The 24458-nt window shown below is 47.3% G+C and overlaps 1 protein-coding gene across 1 annotated transcript in view; it reads right to left on the reverse strand.

Moving 5' to 3' along the window:
* Positions 1-226: 226 nt before the first annotated feature.
* Positions 227-24458, reverse strand: part of ABHD17C (abhydrolase domain containing 17C, depalmitoylase) — a 50142-nt gene continuing 25910 nt past the window's right edge. The window contains exons 2-3 of the mRNA XM_014842499.3: positions 5201-5380; positions 227-1708 (exon numbers count right to left, since the gene is read on the reverse strand). Coding sequence (XP_014697985.2) covers positions 1489-1708; positions 5201-5380 — 400 coding nt within the window. The 3' untranslated portion in view covers positions 227-1488. The remainder of the gene's footprint in view (positions 1709-5200; positions 5381-24458) is intronic.

Genomic DNA, 24458 nt, shown 5'->3' on the forward strand with positions numbered 1-24458 from the left:
TTTTAGTTGTGGGCCCTTCTAGTTGTGGCATGTGGGATGCTGCCTCAATGTGGCTTGATGAGCAGTGCCATGTCTGCGCCCAGGATCCAAACCAGTGAAACCCTGGGCCACCGAACGGAGCATGCGAACTTAACCACTCAGCCACGGGGCCGGCCCCACAAAACGTTTTCTTATTCACTATTTTCCTGGATGGAAAGATTAAGGAAAAGACTGCAGGAGCCCACACTTTCTGATCCATGCATCCTTTATTCCACGACCCACCACTGTGCCGCAGCTGGGCAACAGCACACAAGCTGACAATCGACCGCAGTTCAGCTGTACAACAATCTGAGGCTTACAGTACATTTAAGGCTTTGAAATTTGAAAAAAAAAAAAAATTCAAAATATAACCAAAGAATCCCCAAACCCAAACCCCCAACCGTACAAGCAGTGTAGCAATTTTAGGCATCTCACATTTTCTGATGCTTATTCGGTGCAACTCCAGTGTCAAAACCCAAATAACTCCTAAACTAAAAAGATTTAGTCAAATTCTAATTACATAAATTCTTCAAAGCATAAACTTGTTAATTTTTTTTGTCTTGGAAATGTTATAAAATTTTTTAATAGCAAAACATAGGAATAAAAACATATTAACAAAATGTATTCAATCATTTACATTACAAGCAAGGAGTCCGCAGCTCATTGTGGTAGCCTGACGAAAGAAAATTACCCATTAAGAATCTATGCACAATGTAATTGCAACTATATACAGTACTTTAAAAAAGCCTATAAGAGGACTTTAAGAAAGAAAGTCTGCTAGGCTCTTTATTAGACCAACCAGACAATCAAAATATTAAAACTCTGTGGACTAGTAATAAATTTACACTTAAAAAAAAGAAAACCCCAGATTCCTTTTGTTTAAGAATATTCCAGTTATATTTATACAGTTCCAGTTGGTGAAGCTGCTCATGAGAGTTCCACTAACCCACCCTTCCACTGATTTGTTTGGGGGGAAAGATCGGCATGTTAACGAAAATCAACAAAAGCATTTTCATCACAATAGTTTTCCAGTTACACTATCACAGCTTCACAAATGGACTGAACCCATGAATCCAGTGGCTGAAAGAGGGCTGCGGATCAAATACTGAGAACATTGGTGGACAGAGGTCTGAGTCCTGCATAAACGAGTCATGAATGATGGGGAAGGTAGAGATGTGAGCATCCTTTATACCGCACGAGGGGACCGTCCCCCCGCCAGTCAGCTCTCACCCCCATTCCTGCAAGGAAAGGAAGCTGGAAATCATGACTGCTCAGTTGAACATGTTGTGTGAATGAGGAGACCCAGCTCTAGACAGAAAAGGCTGAGATTCCCCCAGATCTGTGAGGAGAACATCGTGCAGCCGGCACTTCCTCGTGGTGAGTGCGCCAGTGCAGCGATCCAGTTAAAGCATGTGCCAGACGGAGGACTCTTGTGTTCACAGTAAATGAGGTAAGATGGAGCGGTCTTCTTCAGGAGTTGGGAAGTTCGTGAGATATGAACTGTTTTAGTCTTTCTAGGTATTGTGCGTAAAGCTCTATGTCATTATGCCCGGCGCCTTCGACCCAAAGGGGCTCCACGGCCCGGGGACAGCGCTCATACATTGCCAGGCCGTGGGAGAAATCAATGACCTCGTCCTCTGTCCCGTGAATGACCAGCACAGGAGAGGTGACTTTAGATATCTTGTCGATGCTGCAAAACAGATGGGGGAGGGGGAGAGAGGTCTCCTTCAGTTATGCTCACAGACAACACACATCACACTTAATGGAACCGAATCGGCAGCCAGGGGCGAGGGGGGGCAACACTGTGGGTTTTTTCCTCCCCTCATTTTTATACTAATTCTTTTTTTAAAAAACAAACTTTTCATTATGGAATCATTTTGGATTTGCAGGAAAGGTGCAAAGATAATATAGAGTGCCTAAAAACCCTTAACCCGTTTCCCATACGGTTAACACTGTATACACCATCACCACGGTACATATTCAGAAGCAAGAAACCAGCGTCAGTTCACTGTGACTAACTCAACTCCAGAGTTTATTTGGATTTCGTTAGTTTTTCCACTGATGTCCCTTTCCTGTTCCAGGATCCAACTGAGAATATTGCATTGCATTTCGCCATTGTGTCTTTGTAAAGCAGTTTATTAAAAACAGAACTCTTCAAAACCATCAGACCAACAATCTGGTAACTAAGCTCTCTGATATATTCATGTTTTTGAGAGAGGATTTTTAAAAAAAATAAACAGGCTAGAACTTAACGGATCTACATGAATGTCTCTTGTGAAAGCTGGACACTTAATCCAGGGCTATTCGAGTTCTCAGAAGTCTTCTTTGAGAGCTGTCTTCAGACTCGATCAACAAACTCCTCACAAGCCTCGCTCCATCAGAGCTAATGCCTCATTTTTGATAAAAACTGTAGTACTCAGCTTGAAAACGTAATGTAAGGTCGAGACTGGATTACAAATGATGTGACTGTTTACAAAAATCAAATGTACCCTCAGAGGAGGAGGAATGCGTGAGGATCTCCAGAAGAATGTGCTGCAGGCTCTGGAGGCATTTCCCAACGAGGAATTCAAACAACTCTGAGCTGGGCTGGGCTCTGCTCGGCGTGGAGGCACCTTCTCTGAGGCCAGACAAATCTAGAGAGGGGAGTCTCTGTCCAGCCCATCCCTCCTACAGCTGATTTTCTCTCCGAATCTGATCCTAGTCAAAGTTACAAGAGGATACCAACTGGTACTCCCTGTAGGGATCTCTTCGTTAAAAATAACAACTAATATTTATTGAACATTTCCCACAGCCAGGTACTTTCCATACAAAACCTCATTTAATCTTCAGAGACACAGGGAGAGAAGGAAGACCCTCTCTGTTCAACCAAGGAGGGAACTGAGGCTCAGAGAGAGGATTAAAAAACAGATATGAGGTCGAGGTGATAATAAAGAGCTCTGACACCAGTTACACGTCCCAAAGACCTACCAGCAACCGTTGTATGGCCTTCATTAACAACCCATAAGCTGCCAACCACTTCAAGACATCCCAGGAGGGTGACAAACCCTCACCAGCCAAGGCACCTGCCACGATCAGAGGCACCGTGTGTGGCAGCATTCGGTCTCACAGACTGAGAGTCTTGTTTAGAAACCTGCTTTTCTCCTACGTTTATCTTTAAAGTGGGCACTTCTTCTACGAATGCTAGCAGCGCAATCATACTCAATCAAAAAGATTTTTACGGACAGTGAGAAGGGGCTCCACCCCAGAGGGCGCTCATGAAGTGAAACGCCACGTCTGACTCTAAACGCAAAGGGACTACAAGGACATAAACTAGAAACCAAATAAGGATCAGGACTCCTTTTATTTATCTTTTTTTAACATTAAAAGGAAACGTGGACATACCTTCCTTTATAGAGAAGAACACGGACATGACTCCTCTGTTCGGTGGCGACGGACCCCGTGAGAAAACCGTCAGCCAATTCAACTACTGATGAGTCACTCGACTGGTAACGGTCTGAAATCTGTTGTATTAGCACCGTACGGCACTGAAGAGGAGGAACGGCCTTTTTTGGCTGCCTCCACTCACCACCTCAGTCAGGCAAACTGCTTAACTCTCCACAATCTGTCTCCTGATCCACAGAAGGGGGGCTGTAACCTGACCTGCTTCTTAAGGCTGCTGCGAAGAGCCAGCGAGATGGCAAGTGTGCCACGTTTAGCCCGACACCTCATGCATCAGACCAACCCAGCAAAGATCAGTTCCTAGTTTACTATGAATTAAGAAGCTGCAATTCATCACCACGGCTGTATTTTAAGGTGATGCTGATTTAAGAGTCAGGAAATCTATTCATTCTGTTGCCAGGGTAACACCCGGCACTGCTCCCCACAAACATGCTAAGTCTCTCCCTTTCAGCACACTGGCCCCTCACTGCCAATTCGGCACAAACGAGGCCACGCTGGAGATGCACAGTGGCCCTACTTAGCATTCTCAGCCACTCTGCTAGAGATGCCAGTCTTGCTCAACTTTCCCAGGAAGCTGAATTTCACCGAGCCCCGGTGCAGACTGCACAGGGCTGGGGTCCACCAAGGAGCCAACAGAGGTCTCTTCTTGGGAAACGAGACAGGCTGGGAACACACATTTATGGAACCAAACGATGTTCTTTTTTTCCCCCCAGCAATCGCAGAATGACTGCAATTAATGGGTCAATCAAAACCCTCAAATTGTACATTATTTCTGCTGAGGCTCTTTCTACAAAATGGCACTACCAGCCGGCCAGTCCTGCGGCCACCGGCTCAGACTATGGAAAAGTTGAGAGGGCAAATGGTTTTTATTAAAAACACTTTCCTCAGCTTAGATTAAAAAAAAAAAAAGTAAAATTTTCAAACAGAAGTATTCAAGAAACAATGTGCTTGCCACATTTGCATTTTCAGCACCGTTAATCATTTCTCCTCCTTCCATCAGTGGGAACTAGAAACCAGCAGGGACTCAGTTGGCAGCGGTTCTGCCCGCTCTGGGACAGCCGGTGGGGGAGGACCCCAGCGTGGGCTCTTGTTCTTGCACCTCCCATGGCAGGTGCAGGCCCCTCTGCAGGGAAGGAGGTCCTGGTGACAGGGGAAGGGCAGGAGGAAATGAGCGGCTCTCAGGGGTCCGGGACTACGGGTGGGGTTGGTCACTTACACTGTCCCCGTGGCCCGTTACTGCCTTGCAAGTCGCTCATGGCACCCTTCCCCTCACCTGTCCTGTCTGATGGAAAAGTAAGAGGAAGATCACAGCTGTGGGTACCCACAGTGTTAGGAGCATGCAGACCCGTTAGTTGCCTCACTGCATGTTTTGCATTTAGCTCTTTGTGATTCAACAATCACGTCCATCTGAGTGAATGAATGATGCTCCACTGTGTGCTCCTTCAGAACACATGGGGACTTTCCCCTTTATCGTGCACAGACAGCTGGATCAGTCAGTCCTGGGTATCAGGATGAGCGAGGTCCTTATAGGCCAGCTGGTGGATTTTCACAAATGAGCCAGCCCAGAGGACAAAGTCCCTCATGGGCATTTGTACCATCTTCACGTCCATGTCCCCTGAGGGGCCAGCACAGGGCCCGACGTGCGGACGCATTCAGTGCACGTTTATCGGTGGCCCAGTTAACAGTGGCATCAGATCTGAACTCAGCTCACGGGACCCTTGGCCCTGGTGGGGTCGTGACTTACCTGGGGAACGCGTCGAAGCAGTAGGTTTTCCTGGTGTCGGGAAAAGCCACGCGCAAACCCGACATGAGAGGCGAGTGGAGGATCACGGCGGCGCACTCGTACCGTGAGGCCAGGTCAACTGTGGGCACCGTCCCAATGCTCTGACCGTACAGGATGATGTTCTCAGGGCTCACACCATACCTGGAGAGACCAGAGGTTCGAGCCATTAGCTCATGTATGGAAGGAGAAAAGGAGAGAGACCGCGATGTCTTAGACTAGCAAAACTCACACATCGACCAGTTTAAAAATCACATGATCTGACGTGTACACTTCAGCTTAAAAAGAACACGACATCATAAAAACAAACATCAGGGGCCTCGCTCAGAATTAAGGGGCTGAGATTATGTCTTCCACCACATTTTGCAAAAATAATGCACACGACTTTTTCCTGGAAAATCAACTAAATAAATGCATTATCGATGTCATTTCAGTATCTATAGTCATCTCACTTCCTGTTCTTCCCTCTTTATAGTTTGATAATCATAAATGTATTTCTGAAAGAGAAACCAAAAGCATGTGTGGTAAATTGTAATACTGTTATTAAGAACCCTCCAAGTGAAGTTTTAATAATGAAAGAGAACAGTTTTAATATGAAAGATAATAGCATTTATCAGAAACAGGCACTAGGAGATAATTAATTTGAAGACAAATGTACTTTCTCTAGCCTCTTCTCGGGGCTAAACTATCCCCAGTCTTTCAGTCCATCAGTTGTCTCCTAGTTCGTTCTCTTGCAACGTTTAGTTGGATAAACGGCTCTGCAGAATAAAGACGTTTCCTGGCCTCCTCTGCAGCCTGGTGTACAGAGAACGAAGCTCTGGCCACTGGGACGTGAGCAACCTGGGGTCACAGCTTTAGAGAAAAGGCTGTGCCCCCCTTCCCCCGCCCCCCGCTTGTTGGTGGGAGGCAGGCGTCGAGGTGAGCCAACCTCGGCCCCACACGGAAGAATGTAGCACTGCAGACACAGTGATGGAACAACACAGAAGGGTCCTAGGAAAAGAGGTACTCATTAACCTACAATGGAGATCCAGAATATATAAAGAGCACCCAGAAATGAAAAAGAAAGAGACAGAAGCAATGGAGGCAGATGACAGGAGAGGAAACGTGAATGCCTGACACACATAAAAAGACAATGCCCAAACTCGTCAGCACAGGACACACAAATTAAATCCACGAGTTCTGGTTTCACACCCAAGAGAGGGGCAGGAACTAAAGCGAGACGACGTCGAGGGACAGCGAGGACAATGAGGAGGGGAGCTCTGTCACACTGCTGTGGGAGGATAAATTGGTGCAAACACTCGGGAAAATAACTTGATATTCTCTGTAGAGGTGAAGCCTATGGTCCAACAAGTCCGCTTCTCGATGTAAACACCTACTGTGGCTTATACGACAATGTGACGCCCTTTCTGAGCTCAGCCGCCAATGACAAGAACTGTCGACCTACGGCTGAGGGGGGGTGGTGGTGGAGGATTTCGGCTCAGCTTCCTCCCCCTCAAGCTCCCTGAAAACTCCATAGGAAAATGGGGCCCTTAAGGAGGAATTTGGGGAGGGGATGGTTATTTCTGGGGGGTAAGCCTTGGGACGTGCTTCAGAGAGCCGACACCCGGCCTGTGCCGTGAGGGGCAGATGGGTTAAACACGTGGGGATGCACAGGGTCGAGCGCACACAATGCAGCAATGGGAAGCCCAGGGCGGGCAGGGAGTCCAGCGAGCGGCTCAGGGCGGCTGGGGAGCCGAGACAGAGCTGGGTGGGCCAGCGGGGGATGTGTCTGGGAGGAGCTCGAATGGGCAGCTAAAGGGTTAGAGCTTGTCGCGGAGAAGATGAGGGGCTCCTGGAAGTGTCCAAGGGTGAGAGACAGGAACAAAGTTACGCCTTGAGGAGATTCATCTTTCAGTGGCATGCAGGACGGAGGGCGGAAGCATGAGAAGGGAGCCGGGAGAAAGTTAAGGCACTATCAAGAATCATACAGGGAAGAGGAAAGAGTCTAATAAATTTAAACAAACAAATAGAAAAAAAAGAGATGCTCTGTCTGCCCCAGACACAGGTAGAAAAACACCTGCTCAGAACCAGGATCCTCCTCCTCTTTCTACAGGTAAGTGTCTGTGTGGCCCCAGCCCCTGGAACACGCCACCATCCAACACAGCTGTGCCAGATGGAAAAGCGTCCCAGGATGCAGGTCCCGCCTGCTCGTCTTGCCTGGGGCTTCATTTCAGTCGGAAGAACAAGGTATCGAAAAACGGTCGGCAAAAGGAGTTATGATGCCAAGGTCTGAGGAAGGATCTTACGGCTGTAGCAGCCTGTGCCCAAAATCCCCAAGCCAGAGACTGTGGATTTTAAAACACAGCTCCCTCCACCAGAACTAAATGGGAAGAGACATCAGAAGGGAACACCGTTCTAGCGCATCCGCTGGCTGTCGCACGGGAAAACGCCCTCTACTGAAGGACAGTTATCCCAGGACCTCCCCCAGCGCAGCTGTCCTTCCTTACGGGACAGGGACGTCCACCTCAGCAGGAGCTTTTAAGCAAGTTCAGGGATCCTTGGGGAGAACATAAGTAAGATTAGGGGTCTCCTCCCTCCGCAATTTTCACCAGATCTTCAAAGTTGTCTATGACCCCCAAAAGCGTAAGAGCTGCTGCATACAGCATGGTGGTGGTGGTCAGGAGGAGGGGGTCAGAAGGCAGAGAAGAGCATCCCCAAACCCCACACTCGGAGTGCAGGCTCTCTCCACCGTGGCCACTCTTGTCAGTTCATTTTGTTATCAGTTATAAAAAAAAATAAATCATCAATGAAAGAAAAATCTAAGAGGAGGGGAAAACTGAAAACGGAGGGCAGTACATGAAGAACAGAAGATAAGGGATGATTAATGCTAGAAATCAAAACTAAAGTAAAAGCGTTCCAGCTCACACTGGCAGCAGACTGGCCCCGCCTCTTTGATCGAATCTGAAGGGTGGTGGGGAAGATGTGGGATAACCTACCGCGGTCACGAGTAAGTGTTAATTCCACTTATTGTGATGGTCAAAGCTGCTTTTCTGGTGTCCTGATGCTGTTTCTACGTGACACTCCTTCAACCTCGGGGGCAGCACTGAACAAATAAGGGAGAAATGGACCCCGCCAGCCAGGTGGGCGAGGTGGGTGCGCGGTTACTTGCACAGCCAGCCCTTTCTCGAGTGTCCTGAACTCGTCCTTCCTCAGAGATGCGGTCGCCTTTAAGCGCCTTAGGGAGAAGCTTGAGCTACTCCACAGAAGGACCCTCAGCTCCGAGCCCTCCACCCACAGGCGCCAGGACACACCCAGGACCAGTCTCGGCAGATTCTACCTTTGACGGACAGACCCACGTTCTTAGAGACGTCCAACACTTTGCAACTCAAAGTTTCCCCTGGAAGACTCCACCAGGAAAACCACAAAAAATACTAACCAAAGAGGGAAAAAAAAAAATCAGCAAATTGTATTACACTAAAATCAAGAACTTTGGTCATCAGAAGACACCACTAACAAAGTGAAAAGGCAAACGGCCAAGTGGGAAAAGAGTTGCCACATCATATAACCAACAAGGGACTCTATCTAGAATATGCAAAGAACTACTACTAATCAATAAGAAAAAGACACACAACCAGACAGAAAGATGGCATTTCATACAAACAAGCATTTGATAAAAGAAGAAATCTAAATGGCAGGAAGGGAGAGGAGGAGGAGGGAAACAAGAATTACTCATCTTTATTAGTCTAAAGGGAAATGCAATTTAAAGCCATAATCACACTTAACCAGACTAACAAAAATCTGAAAGTCTGACAAAGCATCAGCAAAGATGGGACAACAGGGGCTCTCACTCACTCCTGATGGGGGTGCAAGCTGATAGACCCACTCGGGGAAAAGTTCGGCAATATCAAGTAAAACCGAGGATACATTAACAGGAACCCAATGACCTGGTAATGCTGCTCCCAGATACATTCGCCACTGAAATGAGCGCTTACGCACGAGAAATACACACACAATATCTGTGGGCAGACGTCTACACGGCTGGAGACAACTCTAACGGTCATCAACAGTGGGATGGATAAGTAAACCATGGGATGGATAGTCGACCCACAGACCACCACACCACACCAACGAATCTTCAAGGCGTGCTATGAATCGAAAGGAGCAGACGCAACAGAATGCACGCTGTGCAATGCTGTTTGCAAGAAATTAAAACCCACCCCAATTAAACTTTATTTTGGGGGGACACTTAATTGGGTAGTACACCTACAAGGAAGCACAAGCAAGGGAGTGAAGCCCTACAACTCAGGAGAGTGGCTCAGGATGGGGAAGGGAAAGAGTTATGACTTGGGAAGAAGTACATTTGACGGGGGGTGGAGAATGCTGGTTAAAGTCTGTCTTGTCACAAAAGTTCCTTTTCCAATTCATTAAGCTGAACAACTACATTTTATGAACATTTCTATCTGGCTGTTACATTTCACAACAAAAAATGTCTTTTAAAAGTTCACCAGTCACTTCAGATATGGAGGCAGCCCCCCGCCCCCAAAAGCTGTTACAACTCATGGTAGATCTTGGGCTAAAACTAAATCTTGTAAGAAAACATGAGGCCACTAAAAATTATGTCTCATAAAGAGTTGATGTGGGGAAAACTCATATTAAAATGTTCATTAAAAAGCAGTCTACAAAAACCAGCACAATTATGTTCCTGAAAACAAAATCTATATATAGAAAAGGGACTTGAAAGCTAGCTATTAAAATGGTAATAATGGTTATCTTCAGGAGGTGACACTGGGTAGTTTTTCTCCTTTCAAATTTTCATTTATAATCTCCTTTAATTATTAGGTAGTGACTTGTTAAAAAAATAATAAGGAAAGCAAGATCGCCAGACCTCTTCACACGGAGTCATAAGCATTCTGCTAACTGCTGGTCTTCTTATTTTTGAAAAGGGTTTTGGAAACTGTAAAGTGCTAGTCAAGTGTTCAGATCTGTTAGCACTATTACGGTGAGGACTTTTCCACTGCTGTTCCTGTCTTTTCTACACCATCTGACAACAAATGAGGAGCTGGGGAGGTGGGGACAGGGTGGGGAGCAGGTAATTCTTTGAAGGGATCAAAGACTTTCGGGGAGAACTCTAAGAGGCCTCTATTCCAGCACCTTCCTCCTGCAAATGGGGACACTGAAGTGCGTCCTCTTCACTGTACCATTAGAGTTTGTTTGTGGTGGAAAAAATGGCAGAAGGTTGATTACCTCTACACCAATGGTTCCAAAATGAGAAGTATCTGCAGTTCTCAGGAATTTTTTAGAAACGTTAATTGCTTTACTTAAAAAATTTCCATACTTAGAGATTTTAACGGGTTTGTGGATTCCTCAAACTATCAATGTTGACTGATACTGAGTAAAAAGGGTGGACCCAGATGTTACAGCCCTTTCAGCTCCCGAATTAAACTAAAAGAGGAAAAAAAGGAATGGTAAATGGAATCTACTTACTAAGTCTGTGGTGAAACATGGGGCATTTTAAGATCACAGCTTTTTAAAAGAGAGAGCAGGAGCAAGTGAAAAGCATTTTTTCAAAAACATCAACAACCCCACAGTCCAAAACCTTTCTTCTAAAATAAAACAGAAGTTAAAACGCTACCAACCTGGGACAAGACGGATTCACAGCAGGCAGAAACAACCCCGGTGAAACAGAAGCATTCCTGCAGGATTTTCTGCACTTTTATTTACAATTTCCTATTTTCAGGTATCACGATAGCAAAGTGTTAGAAGCGATTCCTTCTCGCCAGCACCAGCCTTGTGGGCGGGACGCTGGGAACAGGAGCAACGGCGGCAATGGATGCCCTGGAAACAATGTTTTCTTCAATGCCTCCAGCCCCTGAGACAGTCTTTTACAGGTAAACTTCCCCGTTGCCCAAATAGAAAGACACAAGACGGGGTGGGCAACTTCCAGTCAGGAAGCCACTGAGGCAGTTTCTACACAGCCCTACACCCGGCCCATTTTCCCTCGTTCCCTGGCTTTTGGGGAAGAAGTGTCGCTTTTCCATACCAAGGCTGACCTTCCACTTGCGTGCTGGATTGCGCCCTCCCCTGACTTTGAGCATCTCCTCCCCCACCCACACAGAATTCGTCTTATTCCCAACACCACCTATATCCCCAAGTCCCTGAATCTAACAGACTGTCTTCATCAGTGCTTCATCCTCGACACTACGGCCCCATCTCCTACCTCGATTTCCCCACCATAAGGCCCCTGAAACCCACCTTTCGCTCCTACAACATCCTGCAAGCTGCCACCAGAAGTACCCAACCCAACCACTTTTTCTTACTCCTCATCCAATTTGACTTCTCCTTGGCAGTTTACACTATAAATGATGACTTTCTTCTTAAAATCTATTCCTGGGTCTCTGGGACCTTGCGGAGGGGCATGGTCTCCTTTACCAGCTGCGTCTTCCTACCGCATTCTTACATCTTTTCTCCAGATGATTTCACTGAACCCCATGACTTCAACTATTAACTCTGCCAGCAATTCTCAAATTTTTACTTCCAGCCTGCTCTTTCTCCTAAGATCCAGAGCAGAATGGCACCTGCCCGAAGGAAGCAAAGGTAAATGGAATGAAATGCCCCCGTGCCCACCTACGTCCTAAGTGCTGTCACTGACCTCACATCTCATTTGATCTTCAAGTGATCCTGCGAGGGGGCATCCTTGCCCCCACTTTGTACATGAGGAACTTGAGAGTAAAGTTAAGGAACTTCCTCAAGGTCCTACAGCTAGTAAGTGGTGGGGCTGTGAATTTAATACGGTTACTGGACAGGGGGAAATTTCAAACTCAACGTGTCTAAAACCAAATTCATTATCTTCTCTCCTCAAAACCTTCTCAATGGCTTGATCATCAAGGTGGAATTCTAAAAACCACATCCCCCTCTGCTGCCCATTTAGTGTCCAACGTCAGGATGAAGACAAAGACAAAGTATGAAAAGTAGTGAACTGTTAAATGACAAATTCGGCTGAGGATCTAAACTTGGTTCTGGCAGTGATCTATCAGGTGGGTGATCATGGACACCGTGGGTTAGTTTCCATGCCTCGAAGATGGCACCTGTTTTTTTTTTAATGTGTTCAAAAAATACTTGCTGAGCACATCCTTTGAATGAGGCCGGGACCTCAAGGGGATAGAAAGATGAATATAAAATGGTTGGCGGTCTCAAGGAGCATATAGTCCAGTTGGGGAGTCAAGGCACGTACAGGAAAACACCAAGGGACAGTCAGAAGTAAGGTCTAAACATGAGATGAGGGATAAGGACACAGAATGCCAGAGCAGATGAAGCAAGAGATTCAAGGTCAGGCCAGGTGAAAGCTGTGGGCAAAGGGTCTCCTTGCTTTGGTCAACTATCCATCTCCTTCCATGTCAAACTGACACACGTTTTTATCAGACTCCCCTGGACGTCCTCGTGAAATTGTGGTCCTGACTTAAATAAGGAGCTATTTTCTGCACACTGATCTCTAGAGAAAGCTCATTCTCCCCCAGGGAGATAAAATATATTCATTTTATAGCACAGCCACCATCAAGTCAGAGTGCCACCATCTCTTGCTGGGGTAAGTCTGGGGCTGCCCTGGGGTCCCATGGCGGGTTCTGACCCTCACACACACACACACACAGCTCAGACTTCTATTTAAAGAAGGACTGGAACTGGGCCAGGAGGTCTGATCTTAACGATGACAACTCGAGGGCTTTCAAAGAACCACTAAGAGGACCTAGTTTCACAGCATCTGAAACACGAGCATCACATAAAACTAAGACCTGCATCCCTGAGCATCCCCTCCCGGGGACCATCTGTTTCCCCACTTCTCCACTCACCCTTCTTGGATGGGCTCACAGCCTCTAGTCCCGCAAATTTCTCGCAGGTCAGAATTCTGATTCTGTCCACACCTAAGCACAGTCCATCCTCTGCAACCCCCAGTGGTCCAACCCCAGAATCTTTTGACCTCTGATCTTCCTACTTTTGCCAATCCCCAGTCCTGGGCCTGGGCTTAGGTAAGAGGAAGGGTCAGAGGAGGAGGCAGGGAGGCAGTCTACACACAGTTGAGGTCGCCTTCTCCCACCGCCAAGACCACGGCTCCATCCAAGTGGCCAGAGCAGCAAGCACAGCCCGGAAAATGGAATCCATGACGTTTCTGATCAGAATCTATAGTAAGGGCCCGGAACCCATCCAGTCTTGGTACAAGCACCTCTTCTCTCTAAGGAACTCAAGATATGGCCTTGGAGAAAAGATACCAACATGACCGGGTGAGGCTGCACCGTGCTGCACGTGGGAGGCCAGCAGGGGAAGTCACAGAGAGTAAGTAACGAGGTCAGATAAGCTCCAGCCTGAGCAGCTGGGAAGATGAAAGCTGCTGGCATCAAGGGGTCAGTTAGGCAGCAGAATCAGGAAGTCTGCATTGCGTGGAACAGGTAGGACAAAAAAAACAAAATAAAAGCAACCGTAGGCACAGACCAGGGGGCAAGGATTCGGAAGTCAGACAGGGGGCCAGTACAGCCCAAAGGTCAGAGCCCATGAAGCATCTGCAGATTAGGTACGCGGCCCCAGCGGTTTAAAAACAAAGAGGAAAATGCCCACAGAGGAAAAGACTTGAGTCAGGGAGAAGCAGCCAGGCAGCAGCTCACCTGTCAGTTTACGGGAATATCTGGATGACGCAGGGTGAGGGGGCAAAGAGCAGGGCGGGTTCTGATACAAACACGGTGGGAAACTCAAAGGGCAGAGCAGCAACTGAGGCTGTGGGGAGCTGGGGTCAGCGCGAGAGCTCACAGGTGGGCTGTGGGCCTTAAACACCTGCCATTAGGGGATGGTGCGAGGAATGAAGTGTCTGCATCAGCAAAGGTGCTTGATAAACTTCTGTTCCTATCACGTCCTTCTTGAAATGCCCTTCTCCTTGGCCGTCCCCAGCATCATGCCAGCCAGACTTAGTCTCACCTTGCTGGGCACTCACTTGCTCACTCCTTTGCTCCTCTCCCACACTCCCTCCGAGTCCAACCCTCACCCGCTTCTGGAATCTTTTCTCTTCATATTTGTTTCCTTGTAGAGCTCTTCCAGTGCCAGAGCCTAGCACGGTGCCTGATACATAGCAATTGGGCAACAAATATTCATTACGAAATGAACACATGGGTGCCTAGGGTTTCTAAAATGTTTATTCGCTCCCAGCATCTCAGCTCAGCTCCAGCCCCACCCCCTTCCCTTCTATCGGCATTTCTTCCATTTCTTCCCGAGCCACCCATCACCTCCCAAATCTGACCCTTCATGCACCCTCCCTAAATCTTTCCATTTCTACACATCTCCACACCCTTTACCTCACAGGCTTGAGAGTTAGGAGGAATTTTTCACTCTCTTCTCCCCTCACATACACTTAGTCACTAAGTCTTGCCATTCCTGTCTCTGAGATGTTTCCCAGATGGTCACCTTCCTGACACCACTTCTGTTGCTTGTGGCCGCATCTGGTGGTCAGTCGATGGGGATCTGCCTGTCAGTCCGGCAAACGAACGAGCGCAGTCTCCCCAGTGGTAAACATCACCACAGGTACCCAGAGCCTGTTACCGAGAGGTCTTTCTGGAACCCTCACCATCACTGCCTCCATCCATCCCCATGATGCTCACCCTGGTCCAGTGGGTCCTGACTGCTCAAACCACCCACCCGTTCTGCCCTATCCTTCAGTTTCTGTGTATCGCTCTACGGTTGGAGAGACAGCAGGTGTTCTGGTTCCCGACTGACAACCTGGTTTGCATCCACTGCCTTACTCTGACTCACGCTAACTGCACGCATCCTGGCTTCTCCCTTCTCCCCGGGTCAGAGGCTGGGAGTCTCCTGGCCTAATCAACGCCCACCTCTGACCTCTCCTCTTTGCTCCCAGACCTGCCTTCTCCCCAGCTCTATCTATAGGAGCCGCCACACTCATTTGCTCCCTACTCTAATCCAGCCTGAACTTTCCCATCAGACAGATCTTCCTTAAACAACATCAACCAAAGAAACGTCTGTCACTTTGCTAATCACACCCTTCAGCAGACCACTGTCCTCGGGATAAAAGTCCATGCCACAGACTGACCCCACAGTCTGGCCACACCTTGCGATCCAACCTTCTCTCTGTGGGGACCTTCTGCTGCTGCGGTCGGACTCCTCACGGTGTCAGAAACACTCTGCCTGGAAGGTCCTCACACCTCCCCAGAGAAACTCTGGGTCCTTCAGGTCCACTCCAGTCCGGCCTCCTCACACACTTTCCCTCACCACCCAGGTCTACATGTGGCATGTTCTTTCCTGAGCCTTTCGCTCGAGTACTTACAATGTGATGGACTGCTTTGCGGCATGTCCTACACTGCCCATGAGATTTTAAGCTCCACAAAGGTATGTAAAATTGTACTATATTGGGGGCCAGCCCCGTGGCATACTGCTTAAGTTTGTGCACTCTGCTTTGGCAGCCTGGGGTTCGCTGGTTTGGATCCTGGGCATGGACCTACACACCACTCATCAAGCCATGCTGTGGCGGTATCCTGCATACAAAATAGAGAAGGACTGGCAAGGAGGTTAGCTCAGGGACAATCTTCCTCAAGCAAAAAGAAGAAGATTGGCAACAGATGTTAGCTCAGGGCAAATCTTCCTCAGCAAAAAAAAAAAAAGCACTGTATCCCTTTGGGAAAGTTAACAATACCCACACTCAGGGATTGGTACATTGGATGTATTTCTTGCTTTGAATGAAATGTGATTCTAGCCAAAGGCTGTTTTCAAACAAATTAAAACTAAATTTCATATATTGGTATCATTCCGATGGATATATAATCCACTTGAAGTTTAATACCTTCCCGGGGATCTGAATCTGAGCAGAATTTCTCATCTGCAAACTAGCAAAGCCGGGTCAGTCCATCAAGGATGACCATATTTAGTAAGCATCCATCTTTTTTAGGTTATGTAAGATTTACTTAAAACACAACACAAGGAACCAGTCTCCCAATTTCTGCCAGGGGGAAGCCGTGGCCGTGAATAATTGCCCCTGTGACAGGTGCAGTGTGTGGAGGAACCCTTGGAAACCCATGCTCTTGGTCTCGACCTCTCCAGGAGTCTATCGTCTTCAACAGTCACAGCTGTGCTGAGCTCAGGCTGATCTGCACCAGCTCAGGTTTTGGTTCCCACTCAGCTTATAGGGAATGGCCCACGGGCCCCTGCAGCCAGCGGTGAGAGTCGAGGGCTCTCGTGGAGGCTGAGAGCGCCAGGGGGATGGCGTCCCCAGGGAACGAGCACGTCACTGATAGGGTAAAACCTGCTTGCTTTCATTTTAACGTAATGCTTTTCTTTTCTGTCTACGAACACAGTGAGCTGAGCCCCCGAGACATGCTGCATCCTGTGAGTTCAGGACCCTGATGCGGCCGCGTCAAGAGCATTTCCATCTATTTCAGAAGAAGCATGCCTGGCACAGTTTCATTGACTTTGAAGTCAACATTTTAAATATTTCGGAGCTAGAATTCCCAGTGGAAATGCCTTTAGCTATAGGACAAGATAAATACACAAGGTAAGACAGATGTTAATTGAAGGATGAGATCTGAGGACAGTGAGAAACCCTAACAAACTTTTAGAGCAAAGCCTCAGAGAAATGGGATTGCCTGGGGAGGGGACGCAAACAGGACCCACCCCTCAGGGAGCATCTAAATGGTAAAGCAAACTTTCACTTTCTGTAGCCAAAGCTTAAAAAACGGTGCCTGATGTTTTAATTATGAGAAAATAAAAAAGCCCCAATCGGCTGAAACATGCTTATTGTTCTTATTTAAAAAATACATCTTTGTGGGTTCAGACCTTTTTTTCAGCGTTATTCTGATGTTTCACAAACAGATTTCTATCAGTTGTTAATTCCAACGGTGAAAGCAAAGGAAACCCATTTTAAAGTATCTGCTACGTTAACACCGTGGAAGAAAATTAAAAACTTTAAAGGTCAGTGATATCAGCTGTGTATTTGTTTCTTTTCTTATTGACCAAGGGAATTTGGTTAAAAGGGACACTTAAAAACAAGGTAACAGTAACCTTTAGAAGTTTTAAAAGCATGAGCATGTTCAAGGTATTCTCTTGACACTGGTTATAAAAGAAAATGTGCCAAATGCAACATCAAAAGTAGCCTCATTCACAAGAACCAACATTGACTATAATGGGGATAAACTATGTGCTCCTGGGTTATTAGGAGTCTTTGGGGAAAAAAGGAAGGAAGTGAGATTCAACCAAGAAATAACATGAAAACCAAGCATAAGTTTAAGCAAAATAAATACTACAGTCAGTAAGTTTACCGAAGGACAACGAAGGGAATAATCAAAATGGGGACCAGGAGGTCAGGATGCGCAGAAGAGAGCTTGAAGCCAATCGCAAAGGAGGGGAGATGTGAAAACATCAAGAGAAGACAGACAACAGCTGCGGGGACTGGCGCCTGGCCTGGCCGGATGAGGGTTTACCTCGGAAGGTGTAGCCGGAGAATTGTAGGGTCTGGGGAATACGCACAGGATCCCAGACTGGCGAAAAGTTGCAGCAAAGGGAAGGAAGAAAATGGTTGGATAAGAGGTGTTTGAGTTGCTCAGATAAGACGTGCATGTAGCAAGTAGTGCTGGGGAGGGGAGGAACTCACAGGTCATTCTACAGCCAAGGGCTGAGGCACCTGGACAAAGAGGGGAGCTGGGAAGGAGATAATGGGGCGGGGGGTGGAATTTTGTTTTGTTAGGAGGTATGTTCAGTTTGGGCAAAACTGAGTCTCAGGTACTGCGGACACCCTAGGAAGGCATGTAAAAGTCAGACTCTCAGGGGTCATGGTAAGAAAAGTCCTCCTGAAGTAGTTTTGATGTCTATGCAGGACCGACCAGCCCCCGAGCGCTCCTCATCCTGCCTCCTGCCGGGGCACGGGGCTGGGGGGCAGCTGGCTGGGGCCGGGAGCACCTGCCCAGGTGAGCAGCGACAGCACTAACGCAGAGGCTCTGGGAGGGACCAAATGGTCCAGGTCCCACGGAGATGGACAGATCCAAACAGATCTGTAAACAGAAAGATAACGTGTCCTTTTCTCACACAGACAACTATGACAATAACAGAATGCAGAGTAACGGGCGTTCAAGGAAAACGCAGCCGGCCAGGAGGGTTGGTGCACTAATCAATGTGGGCTTTCCTAAACTTACTTATTTCAAAACACATCAAGACGTACATTATCTAATTTTTGGAAAGCAGCATCTACCCTCGTGTGGGATGTTTCATTCTATCCTAGATGTCTGAAATTTCCTTCCAAACGGGGGTCTAAACCCACCTGCAAAACAACTTAATTCTCTGTGACCTTGAAGGCCGTTCTCTCCTCCTACAATGCTCTCCATGTCAAAGCAAAAATAAACAAGACCTGCTCTGATGACTGAATTTTAACTTAAGAAAAATCATCTCTCAGAGGAAAAGTTACAGTCCTAAAGAATATAAAATCAATTCCTTAGATCCGTTACAATTAAAACAGAATAATTTGGTTGAGCTTGTTTGAGTATAAATGTGGATGAAATTGTTCTAATGATAATTGAGACTCTCTTGACATTCTGTAATTATCCGACATGTTAGTAAAGTCAGAAAATGCTGCCCCCCCACAGCTGCGCACACACCTGTGAAATGTTTAGACTACCGCCTACCCTAGTGTTTTTTTTAAGATCACCGATCTTTTTTCTGGTAAAGATTGGCAGCTGAGCTAACATCTGTTGCCAATCTTCTTTTTTTTTCCTACTTTTTCTCCCCAAATCTCCCCAGTACATAGCTGCATATTGAGCTGTGGATCCTTCTAGTTGTGGCATGTGGGATGCCACCTCAGCATGGCCTAACGGGCCATGTCTGCACCCAGGATCCGAACCGGCGAAACCCTGGGCCGCCGAAGCAGAGCGTGCGAACTTAACCACTCAGCCACGGGGCCAGCCCCTACCCTACAGTTTTCGAGAGGTTTCCATGAGCTGGCTTATGTGAAGCATCTAGCAAAGGCATCTCACAAAAAAGGTCATTTAATAAATGTCACTTCTGTCCACACGAAACACAGATAAAGACAGACACTTGACCAAACTAAAACCTTAAAGGAACCCATACTCCACATCCAAGAGAGACAGCCCAGAGTACAGATCCCATGAAATCTCTGGGATGGGGAAAAACTTTAAAAATCTAATTTAATTATCCACTTGATCACTACGGCTGAAAGTTATTAGAACTAGAAACTCAAGAATCCAATTACTAATTATTTTCTCTCATCGTAACATGAGTTCTTACAACAGCTGTTTAGCAGACAAGACACTAGATGGTGGGTGAGAATACCACGCTTCACAGTGACTTGTAAATGACTGCAGATCTGGGAATGCAAGGCCACAAATCCCCTTAGTTCTTGCACTAAAACTGCTGAGATGTCCCCACATACTGGGGACAGAGAGCATTTTTGACCTGCTGTATCTTTTCAGAGCATCTCTCCATCTCACGCACCCAGGTGTGGCCAATGAGAGCTCTGGATCCCCTTGGCCAGGGTGCCCGCTTCCGCGATGAGCACAGTGGGAACCAAGATTGGTCAACCCCAGTCCTTCCAGGATGTCCGCACCCTCTTCTGCTGAGCCTGGGTGAGGTCACCTTTGTCAGCACACAGAAAGACGCTGCTTAAGAACTACTACAAAGAGGAGAAAGCAGAGCCAAGAGAGGGAGGGAGCGCTGGAGACCCCGCATCCAGCCATGGGTCTCGGTCATGAGTTCTGAGCTGCGCAGAGCTTAGATGAGTCTCTCTAGAAGCTGGGCTAAAACTAGTCTTTTGTGCGCAGCTCAGAACATGTGGTCATGAGTCTGTGAGATCTGAGGGCTGGGATGGAGGGCGGAGGTTTGCAGAGTGGCTAAGAGGGAAAAGCAGGCTTTGAAATCAGACAACTCAAGGTCAGAGTCCCGGCTCGGCCTCACATCAATGATCTGACCTCTCCTCAGCCCTGTTTCCTCGGCCACAAAGAGGTGTAAGTCTTGCCTCCTGGGCCTGTGATGAGAATTAAATAAGGTAATGAGTGAAACCGCACAGGCAGCCCCTCCACTCCCCCTTCTAGCCGGCCTTCCTGTCCCCAGATCCAGACAGGAACATGGCCCCCGGACAGAAGATGACACCTAACCTGAAACCAGAATGCCAGCTCTGCCCAACTTGGCTCGCTCCCCTAATGTCTTCTGCGTCCGCTCAGAACGGAAGTCTGTGAAATACACACTTGCCCTGGGCAGACTCAGGGAAGATGTCCTTGGCCACTCCCTGATGGCATCTTCCGGTCCTTTCTCTTGGGTCTAATCCCCTCTTTGTGCCTGTTTTGCGTCCTTTTTCCTTGTTCCCCAACTCTTCATTCTGCTTCCAGAACCTTCCATTTTCCCTTCGTCCTTCTTAAAAGCATAAAAAGGGGGCCAGCCCGGTGGCACAGCCTGGGGTTTGCGGGTTTGGATCACAGGTGTGGACATGGCACCGCTTGACAAGCCATGCTGTGGTAGGCGTCCCACATATAAAGTAGAGGAAGACGGACACGGATGTTAGCTCAGGGCCACTCTTCCTCAGCGAAACAGAGGATTGGCGGCAGTTGTTAGCTCAGGGCTAATCTTCCTCAAAAACAAAAAAAAACTCAACACTCTGTTTAGTGGGTACGGAGTTTCCATTTGGGATCATGAAAAGTTATGGGGATGGATGGATGGTGGCAAAGGTTGAACAACAACGTGAATGTACCCAATGCCACAGACCTGTACACCTAAAAATGGTTAAAACGGCAAATTTTATGGCTTGAATATTTTATCAAAATAGAAAAAAGTGAACATTCCTCTTAAATCTGACTTACACTAATTATTTCCTTATTAAAGGGGACAGAAAAATTCCAGCTCTCGTGAATTCTAAATGAGATTTTACTATAAAAGTAAACAAGCAGTAAATAAAGCAGTAACAAACAGTAAAATTTGTGTTTTTACTGTAAAATCTCTAAAATCTAAAGGCATTAAAATTTACCAGTAACCCAGAAAAAAAAGACGATGAAGACATGCACGTCGCAAATACCATGTTCTTTCACAAATCTGGCAGAATATTCTACTCAAGACCTGTCTCTGCAGGAATGTACCAGCTTCAGGAAAGCTCAGTGGTGATCCCGAAGCTGGGGTCTGTGACACGACTCGGTCTCATTTGAACGTAGGTTTGCCCTCCCTGTCACAAAGACCTCATGATCCTTTCCATTAATGCTCCACGTTGCCTGCATTTTTAAAAAAATCAAAACAAAGGAAAACCACTCCTTAGGACAGCACAACAATTCCGCCATCCTTTTTCTCTCTGGAGATGAAAGGACGCCTTCAGAACCTCACAAAGGAAGCGGGCGCAGTAAGTGGCAGTGTCGACACACTTCCTCTAGCCGCACTTTTCACTTGAATGAAACCCTGACAGAATCCCAGTGTCTGCATTTGAACACTCAAGGGCATCGTTACAGAGCCCGGCGGCATTCTAAAGCATCACTCCGTGGGTCTGTCCTATGTGCCAGATCCAGCCTCTGTGGCCTCCAAATAGCAGCCGGCGACTGTGACTCAGAGGTCTGACCCACAAGAAGCCTTCATTTCCTTTCTCAAGTCAGTCTAAAATAAGGCCTTGAGGTAATTTCAACATTGTATTTTAATTAAAATACTATGTTGCACATAAACATAATGAAGCAAATGCTATGTCCTTATTTATCGTAAACAGGAAAGCTTTATTTGGCCACTAAGAACTTGGTGTACCGTGATATTAATAATTCAAAAGTACGCAGCTAGCCACATTCCATTCCATACACTTCACTGTATCTGTTACTATATCCTTATAACCCCGTCTTTGAGTCTCATGCAATAACCAGAGATGTGGCAACATAAATAGCAGATTCTGCTTCTTCTGCAGGCAACATAAGCCTGCAATTGCGGAAATTCGCAGGCTTCTTCCCCAAGTCCACATGTCCATCCACTCTTGACCCCCTGCGTCTTACATTTTTCCTGTTGTGGTCTTGGCTTTTCTTTGGTGGGATATAAAATACTATGTGTCTCCTACTTGAGATCATTTCAGAATTGGAGGGACTTCATACAAGCTGCACGCCAGTGATGTTCAAACGGGGACAGACGCAGACCCAGATTTTTCTTCGGAAATGAAACTTTTGTCACTGTAAAAACTTCAGGCTGTAACAACATCTAGACACATTTGTCACACACACCAGGTGGCGAGGATCTCTCCCTCCTCTTCTGTCCAACAGGAAATTCGGGGAGGGCAGAGCAGGCCAGGCCACCAGAAGAAGTGGCTTCCATGTGCTGTGTGGGACGGGGACTTCAGGACCCATCAGCAGACCCAGGGACTGAGATGCTAAAAGGGAGGAAGGGGATGAAAGAAGAGTGGTGGGGTTGGACACAGTTGGGGTTCCCCTGACTTGGGCAACGCTCCCAGAATCTCCTGCTGTATCCATCATCCTTTCCTTTGTTCCGAGCCTAAGAAACGTATTTATTCCCACTCTTCTGAGCAAAGCTTCCTATATCCGTCATACGTCTGCTCCTGGGTGCGCACCTGACTGCTGTCCCAGCTTTGGTCCCTCTGTTCCAAATCTGGTTCCCTGGCTGGGCTCGCTCCTCTTTCTAAGCCCTGTGGACCTCAACAGTCCCCGTCTCTCCAAAAACCATCTAAGACGCCAACGGGGACTAACATATTAAACTTTCAAATCCCTTTCCTCGGCCCTGGAATGTTCCCACATTATTATTTCTAATACATCTGACTCCCTATTGGCAATTTACCGCGGTTTCCGAGTTTCCATCAAGTCACGGCAATTTGGAAAAGGAGAGTTTATGTTTTTTGGTTTGCGTTTGTTTTTGGGTTTTTTTTGAGGAAGATTAGCCCTGAGCTAACATCCTCTGCCAATCCTCCTCTTTTTGCTGAAGAAGACTGGCCCTGAGCTAACGTCCATGCCCATCTTCCTCTATTTTATATGTGGGACGCCTGCCACAGCATGGCATGCCAAGTGGTGCCATGTCCACACCCGGGATCCGAACCGGAGAACCCCGGGTGCCGAAGTGAAACATGTGAACTTAACCCCTGTGCCACCGGGCTGGGCCCTGGAAAAGGAGAGTTTATACTTCAGAATTTCAAAGTTAGTCAAGAATGATTTTTCTTTCACTCAAAACTTGAAAGAAATCAAAATGATATAAAATCTAAAAAAACCCCTCTGTTTTGCATGCACTTTTATCTTGAAAGAGAAGCATATTTTCACCCTCTCTTACAACATATTAGAATCCCTCGGATTTAAGAAAAATGCAAAACAGCATGGCCAAAATGTTGATGAAAACATTAAGATTTTTATCATGACCTCAAACTCGCCACTTCTTCAGCACAAAGCAAAATTTATGAGCGAGGTTATCCCTTTTCATAAGATGAATATTGGATTAGAGTATTACATGATAAATACCTCCGTTAAGCTTTGGTTCCCCACTGGTCACATGCAGACACTCTTCCTGGGTTCCCTGTGGGGCCTCCCAGGAACCCGAGATGGAGGAAGGAGTAATTTATTCCCCAGTTACTGAGCGCCCTCATCTGCCTACGGGGCCGCGAACTGAGGGCACAAGAAGGAACACGGAGGACCTGGGTTTTGCCCTCGTGAGGTTTATAGTCTGATTCTGCAGGCTACTTTTATTCTAAAACAAGAATGCCTGATTTTAAAGATCCGGACAGGGCACATCGGGTCTAATTCATTCTGTTCACTGGACAGATAGAAATCCAGAGACAAGGGAACCACCCCAGTGCTAATGTCCCCACATGATCAACGCCCCCAGGCATTTCTAGGGGGCATTAGAGCCAGGCTCTGTGATTTGTGGGCTGAGGGCCCTTGAGCTCACTTTCCAAGGGGATTAGGCCCAGATCTGCCTCCTCCAGCCCTGCCTCTAGTCACTGTCCCTCCCCTGCCCAGACTCAGCCGGACCAGGTCATAATCATACCTGATCAGGCCAGGCCAGTGTCCCCTCCAGGGAAAGCTGAGCTCTCAACTGCTTGTGAGCAACAGCCAGGAACCACTGGGGGTCCTCCTGGCCAAGCTCGGGAAGAGCTGTGCTCGCTCTTGTGCATCGTTAGAAGGTGCTCGGCACCGAGCAGGCCACACTGTGGCTCACGAGGATGCACCCCACATGCCTCATCTCCAGTCCTAATAACAACCTGAAGGTGCTGTTTATTATCAGTTCCTTTAAACCAACTTCCAGGCAGCCA

Source organism: Equus asinus, chromosome 2, assembly GCF_041296235.1.
Source record: "Equus asinus isolate D_3611 breed Donkey chromosome 2, EquAss-T2T_v2, whole genome shotgun sequence".
NCBI classification, from domain to species: domain Eukaryota; kingdom Metazoa; phylum Chordata; class Mammalia; order Perissodactyla; family Equidae; genus Equus; species Equus asinus.